The sequence below is a fragment of the Antedon mediterranea genome, chromosome 7 (genome assembly GCF_964355755.1).
Source record: "Antedon mediterranea chromosome 7, ecAntMedi1.1, whole genome shotgun sequence".
NCBI classification, from domain to species: Eukaryota; Metazoa; Echinodermata; class Crinoidea; order Comatulida; family Antedonidae; genus Antedon; species Antedon mediterranea.
The window spans coordinates 29880969-29900384 of NC_092676.1; the positions used below are offsets into that span (position 1 = coordinate 29880969).

Here is a 19416-nt window from a genome sequence, read left to right on the forward strand (position 1 = left end):
TGCATCCAACACATGTTTTTCTTTAACGTCGGCATTTACATTGGAAGCTGTCTACATTTAGTATTATTTAAATGTATAATCAAGGTATATTGTGGTAAGACTATTCATCAGTTTTGTTAAATCTGCATTAAAAAATATAAAATCCTAAATGAAATATTTTTTTGTTAATTAGGAAAGGCTAAAAGGGCTAACTAATAAAGTACCCTCCGTCCGTCGTGACCCACCACCACCAGCAGGAGTAGGAATGTTCATCCTCGCAGTGTGTGTTAGCACTGAAGTATCTAGTCGGTTCGCCCCTTAATATATTTTCCAAAATCAATACTGTAATTTGCAGTCCTTGTTTACTTTCAGGTCAACGACAACTGACTCATCATTAAGGACTAGTGGTAGTGACAATGACGAGGTCTGATAACAGCTTTATTTGGAAAATATTAAAATGCTAAATTTACTTTTTAATACTTTACTATTCTATTCTATAGATTATTACACAAAAGTAATAATTTTTATTCATTTTGATTTAGATTTATTAATATGATTTTTAACATTCTATAATTAAAAAAAAAGACAGTAAGTTAATATATTGTTATGGATATTGTAGTTATTGATGAAATAAATATATAATAAATAATATTAAAACATTTAGTTTTATTGTTTTTAGGATGATGTTGATGATGAACAACATAGCAAACTTTTAAAGGCCATCGGATCTCTGGATGGAAAGAAAGGGTTAGTTTCATACCATTTTTTATTATACATAATTATAAATGCTTGATAAATAATAAAATGAAATTATGTTTTTAAAATTGTTACTAACATTTCTGTGTTTGAACCGTTTTAGCTGACCCAAGGTTAAGACTACATCTTTAAGCTCTGTCCACTCTATCTAACTTAATGTGACAAAAAATGTGATGTGGCCATATATGGACACGATGATGTCATACCACTACCATATTTGGGCATATCACACTTTTTTTGTCAAACTAGTTTGATAGTTAGTTTTACTGTGTAGATAGAGCTTTAGTTTAATAATACTTTGATGATATAAATAACTTGTTATTATCTTATTTTAGGAAAAGAGTTCAGCAGAGATCAGAGGCTGTTAAGGAAATATCAGAGTTTACCTTAGCCTCAAAAGATGGCAAATCAAGTCGTGTCAGAGTTCATGAGTTGATGGGGACATTAAAGAGTACAACATCACATTCAGAACTTAAGAAACAACTAATTAATGTTCAAAGAAAAAGTAAAACCTTGTCAGCTTCATTGCCAAAACATGAAGCATTAAAGGTATGGAAACTATGCCCTAAATACTGTTGAGATTACCTGCCTTGTTGGCTAGCTAGAACAGACTCTTGTAATAGATTGATACCTGCCTTGTTGGCTAGCTAGAACAGACTCTTGTAATAGATTGATACCTGCCTTGTTGGCTAGCTAGAACAGACTCTTGTAATAGATTGATACCTGCCTTGTTTCCTAGCTAGAACAGACTCTTGTAATAGATTGATACCTGCCTTGTTGGCTAGCTAGAACAGACTCTTGTAATAGATTGATACCTGCCTTGTTGGCTAGCTAGAACAGACTCTTGTAATAGATTGATACCTGCCTTGTTGGCTAGCTAGAACAGACTCTTGTAATAGATTGATACCTGCCTTGTTGGCTAGCTAGAACAGACTCTTGTAATAAATTGAAATGAAACAGACGCGGCTTCTATGTACTAACTGCCGTGGAGGCAGTAACCACTTGCTTTTATTAAGTCAATTACTAATTAGCATACATAGTTACATGTGTGTGTGTATAATCATTACAACTCTAACTAAAACTTTACTTATGTATAGGTTGAACGTAAACTTGCTTATGAAAACACCAGTAATGAGCTCTCAAAGTGGCAGCAAGCTGTCCAGGCAAATCGAAGAGCCGAACATCTGTCGTTCCCTCTCAACCAATCAACCACCAGCCTTCAAACCACGGACACCTTTGTCAAGAAATTTAAGGTGAAATACAAAGAGTATATTTAATTTATCAAAAGAACATTTCACTAAAGCTCTGTCTACACCATCAAAGTTTATATGACAAAAAAAAGGTGATGTGCCCATGTATGGACACGATGACATCATATCACTACCATATTTGGGCACATCGCACTTGTTTTAGTCAAACTAGTTTAATTGTTCGAACACCTTTGTCAAGAAATTGAAGGTGAAATTTAAAAAGTTTATTTAATTTAATAAAAGAGGATATCACTAAAGCTCTGTCGACGCTATCAAAGTCAAAATAATAAAAAAAATCAGACTTTTTAGTCAAACTAGTTTAGTAGTGTAGACAGAGCTTAACACATGTAGCATACATTTGAATAGTAAATTGTTACTAATTGTGTTCACATTTCAAATTGTTATCTTTTTTTAACTTCAGCCTGCAACACCACTTGAGGAGGAAATCTATACGTTGTTACATGGCAGTAAGCACATGGAACGACCTGACAAAGAATTTACACAAGCAGAAGAAGAAGCCCTGAAGGCTATGAGTCTAGAGGAGGTATTTGTTAAACATCTTTAAAATATTATAGATGCATGGCAGGATATGCTGGGTGAAACTTGGCTTATTGTATGTTGCCCAGTTTTGACTACATCATGAATAAATTAGCCTGACTGAAAATAAAAATGTTCTATTAAAAAAAACTATTATCTGTTATATGTGCCATCAAATGTTACTGTAGTATGAACTACAGGTATGTATGACTTAATTTATGTCTACACTATCAAACTTTATGTGACATGATCACTACCATATTTGGGCATATCACTACCATATTTGGGCATATCACTACCATATTTGGGCACATCACTACCATATTTGGGCACATCACACTTTTTTTTGTCAAACTAGTTTGTTAGTGTAGACATAGCTTTACAGTATGTTATATGTATTTATATATATTTTTTTCAAAAGGCAAAAGCTAGGCGAGCAGAACTACAGAAGGCAAGAGCTTTACAGTCTTACTACGAGTCAAAGTGTAAACGACAGAAAAAGATCAAAAGTAAAAAGTAAGCATATCAAAAGAAATAATGTTTAGAATGATAAATAATGTAATTCTCATTGTAAAGAGCTAGTGTTGTACATTTTTTGGCTGTTTTGATTTTTAGCTCCATTGATATCCAGCCACTGATACCCACAGCATTGTCATTTTTTCAGTAATTTGCCTTTGGATTCGTATTGTGTATATATATTTATCGACAGAATGTCTGTTTTGACCATTACTGTACATCTTTACTTCTTGTTAGGTTCCATCGTATTCAAAAGAAAGCAAAAGCAAAAGAGGATATTAAAAAGATGCAAGAGGTGATGGAGAATGATCCTGAGGCAGCAAACGAAATGATGACAAAGATTGACAAAACGAGAGCACAGGTATAAAACACTTTATCATTACAATTCAACAATATGTAAGGCCAACTTGAATAGCAAAAGCTGATTTAAGGCCAATTTACACAGACGAAAAAAGGCGTAGCTTGGCCCATATAGAATATGTATTTATTCTGAGCGGAAACCGCCCGTCCGCTCCACGTTGTGGGTAAATGGTCATAAGGAATAACATAGATTTTATATTTTTATTACTGTTACCGCTCGTCTGTGTAAATTGACCTTTATTTTGGTCTTATATGTCATGTTTGTTAATAAAGTTTCTATATTATTGTACGAGAGTGACAATAAAGTATTTATACATACATTAAATTACAATTATCATACCTTTTCAATTGCAACTACTATGTGCCTATACCTTCTCATGGCAAAATAAATAGTAAACATTCAACATTTGTATACTACGGTAAAGAGCGCTTTATAAATGGTCGATATTATTATTATTATATTTGTATAGTGTCAATAACGTAGTGAATTGTAATAATTTGTATTTTATTTCTCTCATAAAAGGAACGTGTTAGTCTGAAGCATAGAAACACTGGCAAATGGGCAAAGAGTACTGTTCGCTTCGGTAAATACAATCTACAGGTATGATGATTTCATTTATATTTTATTTGTTAAAAATAATTTCTATATCAATCTGCTATTTCTATATTATCCATATTTTAATTCTGAGCTGTTGAATGTTGATAGGCTAGAGAGCAGATTCAACAACAGTTACAGAAGAGCAGAGACCTGACCCAAAAAATTGCAGAGATCAACAAGAGCGATGAAGAGGATCAAGAAGAGGGCTTGGAGGGAGAAGAAGGTTTGGCGCCATCATTGACAGATATCAATAATCCATGGTTTAATGCATCGGCTAAAAATCTGACAAAAGAGGAGTCCAAGACAACGTCAAAGAGCGCTAAGGATCATGTTCGTATATCCGCACTTGAGGCTGTAACTGCTCAACAAGTTGATGACAGTGATTCTGAAGATGATGACGCTCCAGAAATTGTCACACGTCACATGTTAGAGGGCGTATCAAATGCTGACTTACTAGAGACTCCTGTTGATGATCAGGAGTTGTTAAGCGAAGGAGTAAATCGCAAACAGACTCTTGAGGATTTTGAATTCACTGGTTCTGATGAAGAGACTTTACCAGAGGTAAATAACAGCAAGGTCATACACGATTCTAAGGAGGATAGTACAACAGATAAAAGGGGAAACATAAAAGATATTCATGTCAATCCTATGAAGGTATTCACCATCAAACCACGAGAAATAAAATGTCTTGAACCAGATATTGTTGTTGGCGATTTTGAAAAGGAAGATAGACCAGACAAGCACCTGATGAACATACAAGAGGCGTTTGCAGATGATGATGTTGTTGAAGATTTCCAGCAAGACAAAAAGAGAAAGATTGATGAGAGTACACCTAAGGACATTGACCTTACACTACCAGGATGGGGTGACTGGGGAGGAACTGGGGTCAAGCCATCAAAAAGGAAAAAGAAAAGGTAAGAACATTAGTTTAGTTGTTTATGAAAAAATAATTCATGATTACAGAGGACATTGCATACTGTACATATATTATTTTATATTATACCAATTCTCTGTTAACAGATTCATAATTAAAGCGCCACCTGCTGCTCCACGTCAGGACCGAAAACTAGCTCATGTGATCATCAACGAGAAACGAAATAAATCTGTCGCCATGCATCAGGTAAATATTCAAATCTGCTTTTGCAATTATTAGTTAAGTTAATTATAGCAGTTAAATATTTCTTACAAAAAACGCCGCTCATCTCATGGTAACTACAGTCTTCGTGCATCTCAATATTTATCAGTAAATGTTTTCATAGACTCTCTTTTCCATGACGTACTTTGGGGTGTGCGCATGCCCAGTCCGAGTTTCTAAATACCCATTTTTTCAGCCGTAGTAAACTACGGTCTCCTAATGCTCCATTCTCTTGAATATAACTGCCTAAAGGAGTGGCGCAAAAACTTTACAATGTGGTAAATTTATTTTTTAAATTTTCTTTATTTTGCAGGTGAATAATTTACCCTTTCCGTTTAATTCAGCTCAACAATTTGAATCACATATTCGAGCACCGGTAGGAAACACATGGAATACTGAAGCTGTCTTCAAGAAATTAACAAAGCCCAAAATAAAAACCCAAATGGGGGCAATAATTGAACCTTTATCGGAAGCAGATGCTTTCAAAGATACAGTTAGTATTGAGGCTAATAACAAAGAAAAAACAAATAAATCTAAAAGGAAAAAGCATTTTAAGAAATAAGTTTTTGTGGTTTTAATTTGGGTCAAATTGTACACTTTAATTGTGTATATTATTATTATTTTGAAATTGTCGAAACTGTCTTATTTTTTAAATACGACAACTTTACTACATATTAATAAAAAATTTATGGAACAAATAAATATTTTAAAACAACTGTAGTTTCTCTGAAGATTTTTATTGTCTACTTCATAATTGGGTTATCTAAATTCACAACTTATGTTCATTTTAACAGATTATTTATATACATTTAATCAGAAAATAAAGTACATCTAAAACATTTAGTATATTTACAGTCATTGCCAACGAAATATTGGCATTTTTTAATTGTTAAATTAATTCCGGAAGACTTTAATGTAAATTTTATAAACTAAATAAATAAACTAATTATTGTAGCATAATTTTTAGACAAAAGTTACTAAATGTTAATATTTTTTATTATACCTGTACAAACAAGTTCACAATGATTGGAAGCAGAATTCTTCTCATTTGTCATTCAACTTAAGCTGAAATACTTTCTTTTCTTTCAATATTTATGTCCAATATCATTTCATCGATTTTACTTTTTTCATAATTGTAATAGTTCTTTGGTACAGTATATATTTAATTAACATACAACATTGTCAACTTTATGTAAACAAGCATACAGTTCATTCCCAGCACACATCATCACGCCTCAGTGTAGTTTGCAAGGTCTGTATATCCCTTAGAAGTGTTTTATTCTGACGTGGTGGTTGATTCTTCACTGTAATTGGCTGTACTCTTGACCCTTTTGTTTTGACCGTTGTAATGACCTGAACTTCAGCACTGTTTGAACTTGATGGTATTGAGACTGAAGACGAACGACTTATGGCTCGCTTCTTTGTCTTCTTTTTACTTTCCAAGGCCTGCAATATTTTAAATGGACAAAAAAAAAAATGTTTTTCAGATTTGCTACATTGTTTGTTAGATAAAAACCAAACTTTCAAGTTAAAATCACGATTGTGAGGTATTTGCAAACTGCCTTAAAATGTCGACATATTTCTAGAAACTATTCTCATCATCAGAACAGAAAAAACGCCTAGAGTTCTTATATACCAATTAAACATCAATGCCAACCAAGAGGACCCACTAACGCTCTGTCTACACTATCAAATTAGTTTGACAAACAAAGTGTGATGTGCCCAAATATGGTAGTGATATGATGTCATCATGTCCATATATGGGAACATCACATAAAGTTTGATAGTGTGGACAAGATTTTACCTTTGATTTGTGCCTTTTTAATTTAGCAATCTGTTCTCCCTTGGCTTCCATTCTAATCACCAACTGCTCCAGTTCTCGTTCCAAATCTTCCCTTAAATGTCGATCATCTGTTTCCTGAATCTGACGAGCTATTTCTTGATGCTCACTAATATTTAAAATAAAAAAAGTCATTTGAAAAATTAAAGAAAATTACAAATCTTCCAGGAAAAAGTAATACATGGATGCAGAAATATAAGGTGTACAGAAATATCAGGTGTGTAAAAATATAAGGTGTGCAGAAATAAAGGTGTCCAGAAATATAAAATGTCAAAAAATATAAAATGTCAAAAAATATAACGTGTGCAGAAATTATAAGGTGTGCAAATATATAATGTCTGCAGAAATATAACACTATATTTTTCAATACTTACAATCCCATCTGCCCAAATTCATCTTGTAATCCCAACATAAGGTCAGCAAGGTCACTTTCTGAGGTAGACGATGATACCGATGGCCGACGATGGACCGTTCCATTAACTCGCTTCATGAGGGGGCCATTGTTACACCATGCAGGATTGTGCGTCTTCAACATTGCTAGTACACTCTGAAGATTCGAACTTAGTGAATGGCTCGGAGTGGTTGACTGTTAAAAAGATTCATTTCATTTATTTTGCCATATAAAAGTTTCAGGAAGACATTTTTTTTTTTTTTCATATTAACTGGTCCTTTCAACTAGAATATTGGAATGCAATGTAGGAGTACCTTTCATGTAACAACAAGGTATAATTAAGTTTAAACTTACTTTGCCAGCAACAAATGGTAGAGTTTTAAAGTTTGCCCTGTAATGGCTTCCTTTTGTCGTTGTTGGTTTAGCTTTAGCAGGTTGACTAGATTGCACATTCCTTCGCTTCTTCTTTTTCTTTGGTTTTGTTGGTTGAGGGGGTGTGTTTGACGCTAGCATAATTCGGTTCATTTCTGTTTCTGTCTGAAGCTAAAAGAAAACATTGACAATAAACTTATGTTTTCAAAAACTATGATTTTATATATTTTTTGGAATTACCAGGCTTAAGGCATTACCTCTGCAGCTTTTTCTTGGACCAACCTACGATGATGTTGCTCTTCACGCACCTTCTCTTCAAGCTGTTGAATTTTTTTCTGAAAATAATAAATTTTACAGCATAAATGTAATATGTTAGGTATACCTTAATTAATACATGGGGTGGAGAGTCTGGTATATCTCAAGTTGTGTACTGATTATTATTATTATTATAAATCACTTTATTTACTTGAGTCCTTGTTTGAGTTGCCTGCAATTTCATGTTATCTCTTTCCAATTTTTCCACCTTTTCCTGGTGTAACTGTATCTCTTCAACCTCTTCTTTTTCCCTAGCATTAACGATCAGCTTCCGTTCGTGCAAGGCTCTGTTACGATCATGCTCGGAATTCTGCACCATTTTGCGCATATATTCCAGCTGCTTCTCCAACAGATTACACCTACTTTCTGCCGAGTCTAAATGTAATTCTACTTCTGTTAAAAAAAAGTGAATAGGTTCAATCAGTTAAACTAACTATTTTTTTTTAGGGTAGAAGAAGGCATAATTATTTAGTTTCTTACACACCCTTAGTTTGTTTAGATATCTCTGTTTGTGTCTCTTCTTTAGCCGTGTGTTCTTTCTGAAGAATTTCTTTGTATTGTGTTGTTTCCGATGCTAAACTTTTTAGGTTTTGTTCTGCTTGAGTGCGCTCCAACTCCAACTTGCGTATCTTGTCCTGTAGACCACGCAGTGCCGATATAATTGCTGTCAGATAAAAAATGAAAATGTTATACTTTATAATATGCATATCAGATGTAGGCAAATTGAAATTGTATGTTGTGCTACAGTACAGTATATATCAAAACAAATTCAGCATACTGTAACCATACTAACCACGACTTTTAGTCTCTGGCGCGGAATTGGTGTTTCTTGGCGAACGCCCTGGTGCATACTGATCGTCTAATAATGGCCGTGAGTGAGGATATTCATTGTAAGAGGAAATAGAATCATTACGTAGAGAATAGTCCATGTCTGTGCCTAGGCCTACATGATACGATGACGGCATTGACTATAGTAGAAAACAAACATGTTACGTAAACATAAATAGTTTATATTATAGGCCTAAAGACTAGCCTAGCTATCTATAATATCTAGAATAAAGACAGAGGCTACAGTTACAGTATATTTTTAATAAATGTTTAAATATGTTGAAGAAGCTTTTTATTAATTTATTCTAGGCCCAGGCCTCTAAATCTAGGCTAACACCTAGAGTAGAGGAGAATTCGGAGCCTGGAACATTCCATGGCCCACTCATCGTGGCCATGCCCATGTATGAAGACAATTGGCCTAGGCCTAGCCTACACTAGAAGATTGGCCGGAAGACGTGGATGATGGGCCACTGTACTGACTAAGCTGGGCTAGCAGGCCCATCCATGCGTGCATGTGGCCTAAATACAGCTTAGCTTATTTAAAAATATCATATAAAACACTGAACAAGTGTATTACGTTTATACTTACTTGCATAAAGTTTTCAGTCATTTTGATTTACATAAAATTAAGTAAAATGGTTAATCTGTTAATCTAATAATCTCATCTTTCCTGTTTTGGCGTCGTACGTGCGGCGGAAACTTCAAAATATTGCAAAAAGATCAACAATTTGAAGAAAACATTCCATTGGTCCAAATAAAAAGCCCGCCCTCAGAATTTTTCTAACCACTTCCTCCTACTTCATAGTCTTCTTTGCAGTCGTAGTATAAGAACAAAAAGAAAAGGCAGTCGGTCGGCGAATTTGTTGTTGTTTTGAATTTGAAAATTGTCAATTTTTTGTTAGTCTTGGATAGAAATCTAACCTAAATCTTCTTTCTGTTCATAGTTCACACAATCAACAAATGAAGAGTGAAATGTCAGCAGTAGCTGAGCCGTTATTTGCGTGTACTAAATGCAATAGCAGACACCCGTTCGACGAATTGTCTCAAGGCCAACAACTTTGTAAGGTTAGAATAGAAAACGTCAAAATTGTCGCCGTTGTGGTCACTTCCTATAGCCCCGAGGAGTAAAATTGTTGGCCTACCAAAATCAAGATGTAGGCCTAAACAAATAATACTTGATTACTTTGTATTTTATTCAAATAATTGCTAATGTGTTGTGAATCTTTTAATAATGGTATTTTAATTTTGTAATTAATGATTTTAAAGAAAAAACAAATAAAAATAGGCAAACCTAATAATTTAATAATATTGTTTTGTTTTGAAAAAAGTAAAAAAAATGGAAATTTATGGTTTTAACAAAACAAAGCCGCAGTTGTTTTTTATAAGATTCATATTGAAACAAATTAATGAAGACCTAGTGTACTACCCAAGCCCCATCTGATTCAAATCTGTATTAAATCTGTACAAATATGTATTATTAAAACTGATTAAAGTATTAAAAAAGCTACTTTGTTTCCACCACAGGAATGCCGAGGTAACTATCCAGTGGTGAAGTGTACATATTGCAGAGCAGAGTTCCAGCAAGAGAAGTATGATGTGACATTTTAATGGTCTTTTAGGCTCAGTCATAAATGTGTTTTTGAATAAAATACAATGTATATACTTTTTGTTGACATGCAGTTAAATTTTTTATTTTAGTAAAAGCAATACAAATACAATCTGTCGGAAATGCTCAGCTAATGTCAAGACGTATGGAACGGTAAGGACTTGTTTGTCTTTTCGTATGGAACGGTAAGGACTTGTTTGTCTGTTTTTAAATATTAGAACCACTTACCAAATATAGTAGAATGTACAAGTATTTTAAATAAAACCTATTTATATATTTTGTTACAGCCAAAGCCATGCGAGTATTGCAATGTAATTGCCGCATTTATTGGTTCAAAATGCCAACGATGTTCTAACTCTGAAAAGAAGTATGGAGCGCCTCGTGTGTGTGAACAATGTAAACAAAAGTGTGCTTTTGACAGGAGAGATGAACGCAAAAAGGTAAATAATTAAATAAGAAATAAATCAAAACTAAACACAAAACCACCTGTGAATACTGCCACCATACTGTTCCGTGATAATCAACATGATGATTGTGGAATGAAGACGAAGAATTAAATAAATTCTAATAAACAGGACTGGCTCGTTGTGTATGGCTTATATTCACCAAGCAAAATGTGTTTGTTTTAGGTTGATGGCAAAATTCTATGCTGGTTGTGCACCTTGTCCTACAAAAGAGTTTTACAGAAAGCAAAGAAAAGGAAGTTTGATCTGATGTCAAGTCACTCATCCAGAAGCTCATCTCGGGACAGTAGAGAGCATAGTGACACCAAAGAAGCTAAGAAATCCTCAAGTAAAGACAAGTAGGTGCAATGCAATTGGTCGCGGCAGCCTCCAACCAAAATTATTTTTTTATTTTATAGTGAAAGTATTACAACCATAACAGTTTGTGTTGAAAATCAAAGGTTTTTTGTTAAAAGACATTTCATTACATTCCATTTGACATTTTCCGCCAACAGATCATCGTCCAATCATGAAAGAAAGAAAAGCAAAAACGATCATTCCAGTAGTAGCTCTACACCACCTGTGTAAGTAGTCATTTAAGTACTCACTTGCTATTTAAGTACTCACTTTCTATTTAAGTACTGACTTTCTATTAAGAACTCACTTAATTGCTATTGTTTTATACTCATTCTTCACACATTCTTTGAACCACAAAACATTCCATTGATGTCTTTAAGTACTGCTGTACAATACATTAATAACACTGTACTTTTTGAGTATATAAATTTTTTTATAAATTGAACCATTTTTTAATAAATTTAATTTTACAAATAGAGTTGAAATTGTTCTCTCTATATAGACATATGGATTTGCAATACCCTGTCCCTCTTTATATGGAAACACAGACGAGTGGTAATAGTAATAAAAATATGAAACCTATGTTATTCCTTATGACCATTTACACACAAGGCAAGGCGGACAGATGGTTTACCGTGAGGATAGATACAGAATCTATGTGGAACAAGCTGCATGGTTTTTTCCGCTTATCATTACCACTCGTCTGTGTAAATTTGCCTTTATTAACGATTTCTGTTTCAAACATACAGGTAAATCATTTCTTATTTCTGTAGATCTGCTCTTCATAAGATCGTCTTCAATAACTCATCTGAGCTGATGATGAATGATCCTAGAAATTCTGATCATGTTGTTGCCATGACGCAGCTCAGAGAACAGGTTGCATCACTTAAGAAACAAGTGATGGAGAGAGATAGATTTGCCATTGAAAAAGAAAAACAGGTAGGACAGCGAGTTGGCAAACTACTCATTAAAAATGAATGAATGAATTATGCAAAATAAAAATTGTTATTTTCACATCCAGGATGTGAATTTCCTTTTAAAATTAAATAAAAATCATGTTTTTTTTTCATTGACTATAATTAATTAATTATTTGAAAATACAATAAAACAAAAAGCTATAATTTATGATGCCAGGGACATGACACTTTTATTTGGCCTTGATTCTCTTTTGTTTTGTACTTTGTTTTAGTATCCAGGATGTTAACTATTTTTTTATTTTACTGTTGTAGATTGCTGAGTTAAAGGCGACATGTTTGAGTGCAGAGAAAGATTTAAGAATAAGAATGTTACAACTCCAGAAACAACACTCGGGAACTATAGAAGAGTTACAGGTAAGATACTAGGGTGTAATTGAGCTTCAACCAAGCTTCAGTCTTCCCATATCTCAATAAGAGTTACAGGTAAGATACTAGGGTGTAATTGAGCTTCAACCAAGGTTCAGTCTTCCCATATCTCAATGAAGAGTTACAGGTAAGATACTAGGGTGTAATTGAGCTTCAACCAAGCTTCAGTCTTCCCATATCTCAATGAAGAGTTACAGGTAAGATACTAGGGTGTAATTGAGTTTCAACCAAGCTTCAGTCTTCCCATATCTCAAATGAAGAGTTACAGGTAAGATACTAGGGTGTAATTGAGCTTCAACCAAGCTTCAGTCTTCCCATATCTCAATGAAGAGTTACAGGTAAGATACTAGGGTGTAATTGAGTTTCAACCAAGCTTCAGTCTTCCCATATCTCAATAAAGAGTTACAGGTAAGATACTAGGGTGTAATTGAGTTTCAACCAAGCTTCAGTCTTCCCATATCTCAAATGAAGAGTTACAGGTAAGATACTAGGATGTAATTGAGCTTCAACCAAGCTTCAGTCTTCCCATATCTCAAATGAAGAGTTACAGGTAAGATACTAGGGTGTAATTGAGCTTCAACCAAGCTTCAGTCTTCCCATATCTCAATAAAGAGTTACAGGTAAGATACTAGAGTGTAATTGAGCTTCAACCAAGCTTCAGTCTTCCCCTATCTCAATGAAGAGTTACAGGTAAGATACTAGGGTGTAATCGAGTTTCAACCAAGCTTCAGTCTTCCCATATATCAATGAAGAGTTACAGGTAAGATACTAGGGTGTAATTGAGCTTCAACCAAGCTTCAGTCTTCCCATATCTCAATGAAGAGTTACAGGTAAGATACTAGGGTGTAATTGAGTTTCAACCAAGCTTCAGTCTTCCCATATCTCAATAAAGAGTTACAGGTAAGATACTAGAGTGTAATTGAGCTTCAACCAAGCTTCAGTCTTCCCCTATCTCAATGAAGAGTTACAGGTAAGATACTAGGGTGTAATCGAGTTTCAACCAAGCTTCAGTCTTCCCATATCTCAATGAAGAGTTACAGGTAAGATACTAGGGTGTAATTGAGCTTCAACCAAGCTTCAGTCTTCCCATATCTCAATGAAGAGTTACAGGTAAGATACTAGGGTGTAATTGAGCTTCAACCAAGCTTCAGTCTTCCCATATCTCAATGAAGAGTTACAGGTAAGATACTAGGGTGTAATTGAGTTTCAACCAAGCTTCAGTCTTCCCATATCTCAAATAAATGTTCACAATTTTTAGACTAATTTTCACCAAACAATGGGTGTTTTTATGTTACCTTTTTTACGCTTCTATAAAAAAGTCTGGAGTTAGAAAGTGTTATTTGTAACATGATTTCCCGGCTGCTTTTGATAATGATGCTGCTTATGATAATCTGTATGTCAAATTTTGTTTTTTTTTCAGTCAAGAAACCGAATGTTGAACAAACAGTTACAGCAGGTAAAAAACAAGCAGTCTGTGACTTAACTGAAATGTTAACTGTTACTTAGCTTCATACTAAAGACACTGAGTTGTTGCCACATCCTCCAATACCTTTGAATGTAACAATTGTTTTAATGCTACAGTTAACAGTTTCAAAAGTAAGTGGTATATTATGGGAAAACCTCATCCCAAAAAATGTTTCAATGCTAGATTTTTTTAAAGATTTTAATATCTGATTTTAATAACTGACCAAGAATGATGGAATCAAAAATGAGATGAATAAATTTAAATATTGGACATAAAAAAAATATTTTAATAAACCATGTAGAATCTTAAAAGTTTGTCCTAATGAAAGCGCCCTCTATTCTTGTTTAAGCTTTTTTTGTATTTCGTGTCCAAATATCAAGCCAGTTTTCAGCCTTTTTGATAATGTTATGATATGTTCCATGCTAATTTGGCAGTTGTAAGACAGCTCATGTTATTTGTATATTTAAATAATTTATATACATATGTGTATTAAGACTAGCGATAATGATGTATTTTAGTCGACTGTAATATATGACATGATTTTATAAAATATAATAATAAAATGTATGCTAAACAAAAAAAATATTTATTCTACAAAAATTCGCTTACCAAATTAATGGACTAATAATTTGTAAACATTGTAAAAATTGTAGTAATATTATTTGTAGGACTTGGAACTTAATATTTCTGCTAATAAGAACTACTTTAAACTTACTTGTACATATTAGGGTTCACATTCTGCTATTGATACTTTTCTATTGATACTTTGCTATTGATACTTTGCTATTAATACTTTGTCATACTCTTACTTGGTATACAGTAGGCCTATATGTTCTGTAGTTTAAGTTGTTTTATTTTCAATGTTGATGAATACGCGACCAAGTAAAAATTTTGTTGGTTTGTATGGAAAAATGAGTTTGTGGATAGTATTAATAACTATCCAAGATTTGATCAACGACGACCTGGGAACTGGTGACGCCATGTTAATTCATTGTGCGCATGCAAAGACATTGAGATGTGCTTACTTGCCTGTGCAGTTGCTTCACAAAGTTTTGACGGAGTATAACATGTACAGAGGTGATGATCAACAAAACAATTGGATATGTCTAAAGCTCTGTCTACACTATCAAATTAGTTTGACAAAAAAAGTTGATGTGCCCAAATATCCTGTCCATTTTTTGTCATATCAAGTTTGATAGTGTAGACAGGCTTTAGGTTGTCCAAATAGAAAGCTCCCTCTATGTTGAAAATTATTCAAATAATGTAATTATGTAGAAACAATTATTAATGCTTTTTGAAGTTTTTTAACAAAGTTCGTGAGTGTATGCATAGTGAACGATGTCAATATTGTATAGATTTTCTGTTAATAATATATTGCTGCTGAGTTTATAAGTTAATAATTGTAGGAATATTTGTATGTTTGGGCGGCATTTGTAAATAAACTAACGATGTTCTATATTTCTGATATTTTATTGTATTTTTCTTTTATTAACAGTGAATATTTACAAAGGATAACTGACGGAATATGCGTTATCTTTCGCGTTTGAAACGCAATACTATTGGTTCAAACGTATTGGTTTATTACGTTGTAAAACGCAACGTAATAAAGTTTGCCCTTCCAATATAATTGTGTTGCGCCTACGTGAATCAAACCTGCAATGTTTGCAGCACAGTTGCGTCGTCAGTTCCCACTTGTGATTATGCAATACAACACTTTGCCTCAATACGTCGCTGCGTTGCGTTCTAGTGAGAACCACGCTTTAAATAAGGTTCACGTACTGCTCTCTCCCGACGCCGTGCTTAATGATCGTCGTTGTCTTTGTAAATACATAGAATTAACCAAGGTTCGCGTCGACGTTCCGGTCGGTAAACGCAATCTGGTATCTATGGGTGCTGTATCGTCTACTAATGGCTTAACATATCGTATAGCATAAATCTTAATTACAAATATACAAATTAAAACAACCCAGCAATTTAATATAAGCGCACTGGCTATGTATATACATTTCGTAAAAAGTTCTTTTTCATCAGTTACAAAATACGGTGGAAGAAACGCCAGCAGTATGACGACTGTAGTGAAAGAACAGAAACTTAAAAATCTAGATTCGTAATAGTTATCGGGAAGGCGACGAGCCTTAAACACAGACGCACAGCAAACAAGGATGAAGACGAAATTGTAGGCTAGACTGGTGATCACTTCGTTTATTTGGATGTTACACGCAAGCTCGATTCTTGGTGAGTCTCCCAAGACTTTGCGAGGAAGTACGTCTGGTGGATACAACAGCAACCAAACACTGGATATTATAACCTGGAAATAAATATTACAAAATTTCAGAATTAGTTGGTTAGATCAGGGAGTTGTAATTACAACTCCCTGGGTAGATCATTAATTGAAGGTTTGCATGGCGAAATCAATATGTTAATATAAAGTTTGCGGTACAGCCCTACATCTTGTTCTGCAAAGAACTGCTAAAGTTCCTCGACGTTTCGATTGTGCTCTAGAGCAACAGCGATCTACAGTACATCACCAGATCATTGAGTGACATTAATTATAACACGAAAGTGTAACTTCTTTTATTATTGAAATTTCAGGAAAAGGGTTCTTGTTTATTAATATTTCTTATCCATGCAAAACATAAATAATTGGTTTAATACCTGTATAGAAACAACAATCAGTAAGATTCCAAGTTGTTTCGGTCGTTGGATTAGTTTTGGATTTTCTGTTGAATCTGTAGCAAATGCAACCGAAAATATTTTCTGAAGTCTAATACTCTTTAGAGCCATTGATGAATACATTAGGCAGCCTCCGATGGCGGGTAGAAGCCTTGCCGCCGCACAAACAGTCTCACTGGGTTTAACAGCAAACGTTATTGTAGCTACCAACACTATTGTCTCACCAAATAAAATGAGATAATTTAGAAGGGGCTCAGAAGTTTGAAGAATCTGCTCCTTTCGGTAGAAAATGAAGAATATGAGTACGATTAAAATGCCTACAAGTCCGATCGATGCCGTTATAAGAATCAGAGAACCAAGATGGCTTCCCCAACTGACATAAACTTCCTCCAGTACAAGACATTCCATATGCGTGTTGTCAGGACCAGTTGACCCGTTACATTTCCAGCATTCCTTGTCATTATCAGGATCTACAATTGTGTCGTCAATACATGCTTTACATTCCCAACAACATCTCACTCTTTCGTAAATCAATACAGTTTGAAATCCGGCTGGACATGTCTCACTACATTGGGATTGTGGGATCGACCCGTTTATCGATGATTTCACCGACCAAGTAATGTCATCATTAAAATCAGAGAAGCCGTCTGTAGTAGTCCATGTTCCCACAGGGTAAGCGCGTAACTTCCCAACTACGGCATCACGTTGGAAATAACTCATCCTGTAACGCCCCTGGATGTCTCCGTGTGAATCGAACTCTATGCGCCCGTTAACAAGACTGTCAAAAGATGTTCTTCGTAATTCTTCCAGCAAGATGTCACCTGGCACCTGTTGCATTATTTCAACACATTTGTTGTTGGTCGGTTTAGTATCGTGACAAAGTGAGCTTTGTATGCTGTGCAGTGCGTAAGCGAACGCGTATACGCTATCCATCACTAAGGTATCGTGTGAATCAGTGTCGTCCTCATCAATGCATGACGTCATTGAGCAATTTTTTTCGTAATACTCAGAAAACCAAGGATTGTTTGACGTTAATGGAGTAGTTGAGATAAACGATAAATCGAAAGCCCGTAATCGTTCTGAATACGGTACCATCGTGAACGATCCTTCTGCTGCAGCTTCGTGTTCTACAATGCCTTTAACTCCAGCATTCCCAATGGCGTCACTTGCGATCCATATAAAAACACCAGTGGCATTGAGACGCTCTACAGCATCAAATACAGCGTTGGCCGTTTCTAAGTCTAAGAACAATACCACCGCCACTGCACCTCTGTCTAAGAGTATTTGTACTATCTGCTTCATGTTACTATCAACTGATACAGCTTCTTCGACTGCTAAACATATTTGATCTGCTGATTGTTTCTGGAACTCGCTGTAGCCATTGCGCCCGTAACTGTCATCAGAGTACAGAATAGAGACGTATGTCCAGTTGAAGTGGAGAACCAGATCAATCATGGCAGTCACCTACGAAAAATCAAATATTAAGGCAAAATTAAAACAAACACTAACGAGTGTAGAATGTTTCCATTTATAAAGATTTGTTTCAACTAAGACGCAGCGCAAGGACGACGTAAGCGCAAGGATGACGTAAGCGCAAGGATGACGTAAGCGCAAGGCACAAGCACAATTAATTAAAGTGTACAAAATATTGAAAGAAGAGCAAATAAAATGTGTAATATGTAAAGTATAATTATACGCGCTAAAATCGACTTACCTGGAATCTATCAGGCGGTACAGTCCTAAGAAAATACTCATACTTAATCTTGTCGCTAAGTTCATCACTGGTTGACAGGTAGCTAATCTGAGGAACGTTGAATAGACCCAAAGTGGTGGCTGCCTGAATACTGCTACTACTCCTCTGAGCACCAATCACACCAGAAATATTACGGAATTGTGTACAATCTGTTGGTGGTGGAGCTATACAACTCCCAACACATGTCTCTTGTTCGTTTACATGTTCCTGATCTAGCACAAAGTTAACACTTTCCCCCAAAGCTACCGCATCATAGTAACATGTATCTCTGATATCAAATCCTAGTTTTATTCCAGGTAACATTTTTAAGTCTTTGTTTATTTTATCAACAGCGTACACTAATGCCTCGACTCGTTTGATGTATGGAACGGCTAAAATGCCTTCACATTCACCACTCGTCTCGTTGTATTCATGAACTGGCATCAACGCCCCAAGAATCAAGTCACCGTCTACAAAATATCTATCTGTTGAAGATGATCTTGCCAAGCAGAAGAGAAGCACCAAGTTGAAAACGTTCATCAACATATATTTAGGCATGGAAGATTGAAACATGGCGGATACGTTTAATTACCAAATGTGAAGTCTATGTTGTATTTTTAAGTAACTGATCTGGAGGAGACAGCATAATTAATGAAAATAGTTATCTTGTTGACACAATCATCGATAGTCTATTATTAGGTCAGTTAATTAATAATTAAACATTCGACATTCTGTTGAGCATATGACAAATTCTCATCAGCTGTCAATCCAGTCCTCATACCATTGAGTTCCTGTATACAATAACAAAGTATAGTATATAAATGAATAAGTCGAATATTTTATATATTTTTATGGCCGACTTCTGTCGTAAACGACAATGTCAATTAGTCTTACATTCATTTGAATGATGACTAAAAAGC

General features: G+C 34.7%; 4 protein-coding genes across 5 annotated transcripts; 2 read left to right on the top strand and 2 right to left on the bottom strand.

Annotated features, from left to right (window-relative positions):
• Positions 1-14: 14 nt before the first annotated feature.
• LOC140054001 (U3 small nucleolar RNA-associated protein 14 homolog A-like) lies at positions 15-5830 on the top strand. 2 transcript variants are annotated; one of them, XM_072098791.1, is made up of 12 exons: positions 15-94; positions 352-403; positions 659-726; positions 1071-1284; positions 1833-1988; positions 2407-2529; positions 2944-3038; positions 3276-3399; positions 3922-3999; positions 4105-4910; positions 5017-5116; positions 5445-5830. In XM_072098791.1, the coding sequence occupies exons 1-12, from the start codon at positions 72-74 to the stop codon at positions 5691-5693; spliced, it is 2088 nt and encodes a 695-aa protein (XP_071954892.1). In that variant the 5' UTR covers positions 15-71; the 3' UTR covers positions 5694-5830. The 2 variants fall into 2 exon arrangements, with proteins under 2 accessions (XP_071954892.1, XP_071954894.1); XM_072098793.1 differs by lacking the exon at positions 352-403 and having other exon boundaries at positions 35-94.
• A 205-nt stretch (positions 5831-6035) lies between these two features.
• LOC140054003 (centrosomal protein of 57 kDa-like) lies at positions 6036-9607 on the bottom strand. The gene is made up of 9 exons (XM_072098795.1): positions 9467-9607; positions 8843-9017; positions 8534-8713; positions 8201-8442; positions 7992-8069; positions 7717-7905; positions 7346-7557; positions 6936-7080; positions 6036-6577 (listed from the first exon to the last, which is right to left on the bottom strand). Exons 1-9 carry the CDS (start codon positions 9485-9487, stop codon positions 6341-6343), a joined length of 1479 nt encoding a protein of 492 aa, XP_071954896.1. The 5' UTR covers positions 9488-9607; the 3' UTR covers positions 6036-6340.
• Positions 9608-9683: 76 nt separating this feature from the next.
• LOC140054004 (protein FAM76A-like) lies at positions 9684-15556 on the top strand. Its single transcript, XM_072098796.1, has 9 exons — positions 9684-9942; positions 10402-10466; positions 10576-10636; positions 10771-10923; positions 11113-11285; positions 11442-11510; positions 12057-12222; positions 12513-12614; positions 14047-15556. The coding sequence occupies exons 1-9, from the start codon at positions 9838-9840 to the stop codon at positions 14107-14109; spliced, it is 957 nt and encodes a 318-aa protein (XP_071954897.1). The 5' UTR covers positions 9684-9837; the 3' UTR covers positions 14110-15556.
• Positions 15557-15862: 306 nt separating this feature from the next.
• On the bottom strand, positions 15863-19069 carry LOC140055597 (metabotropic glutamate receptor 3-like). Its single transcript, XM_072100933.1, has 4 exons — positions 18479-19069; positions 16747-18228; positions 16250-16399; positions 15863-16027 (listed from the first exon to the last, which is right to left on the bottom strand). The coding sequence occupies exons 1-4, from the start codon at positions 19067-19069 to the stop codon at positions 15863-15865; spliced, it is 2388 nt and encodes a 795-aa protein (XP_071957034.1).
• Positions 19070-19416: the final 347 nt, after the last annotated feature.

Bases quoted from the DNA above. Each gene is read 5' to 3' on its own strand.
- LOC140054001 (XM_072098791.1), top strand. From the start codon at position 72: ATGTATAATCAAGGTATATTGTG. The intron at 1,989-2,406 runs GTGAAATACAAA...TTTTAACTTCAG, and splicing joins CCTTTGTCAAGAAATTTAAG to CCTGCAACACCACTTGAGGA. The intron at 4,000-4,104 runs GTATGATGATTT...GAATGTTGATAG, and splicing joins TCGGTAAATACAATCTACAG to GCTAGAGAGCAGATTCAACA.
- LOC140054003 (XM_072098795.1), bottom strand. From the start codon at position 9,487: ATGACTGAAAACTTTATGCAA. The intron at 8,443-8,533 runs GTGTGTAAGAAA...TTTTTTTAACAG, and splicing joins GATATCTAAACAAACTAAGG to AAGTAGAATTACATTTAGAC. The intron at 7,906-7,991 runs GTAATGCCTTAA...GTTTTCTTTTAG, and splicing joins TCCAAGAAAAAGCTGCAGAG to CTTCAGACAGAAACAGAAAT.
- LOC140054004 (XM_072098796.1), top strand. From the start codon at position 9,838: ATGAAGAGTGAAATGTCAGCAGTAGCTGAGCCGTTATTTGCGTGTACT. The intron at 10,467-10,575 runs GTATGATGTGAC...TTTTTATTTTAG, and splicing joins GCAGAGTTCCAGCAAGAGAA to TAAAAGCAATACAAATACAA. The intron at 11,286-11,441 runs GTAGGTGCAATG...TTCCGCCAACAG, and splicing joins AAATCCTCAAGTAAAGACAA to ATCATCGTCCAATCATGAAA.
- LOC140055597 (XM_072100933.1), bottom strand. From the start codon at position 19,069: ATGTTTCAATCTTCCATGCCTAAATATATGTTGATGAACGTTTTCAAC. The intron at 18,229-18,478 runs GTAAGTCGATTT...GATTTTTCGTAG, and splicing joins TACCGCCTGATAGATTCCAG to GTGACTGCCATGATTGATCT. The intron at 16,028-16,249 runs GTTTGCTGTGCG...TTTGTAATTAAG, and splicing joins ACAATTTCGTCTTCATCCTT to ATTTATGCTATACGATATGT.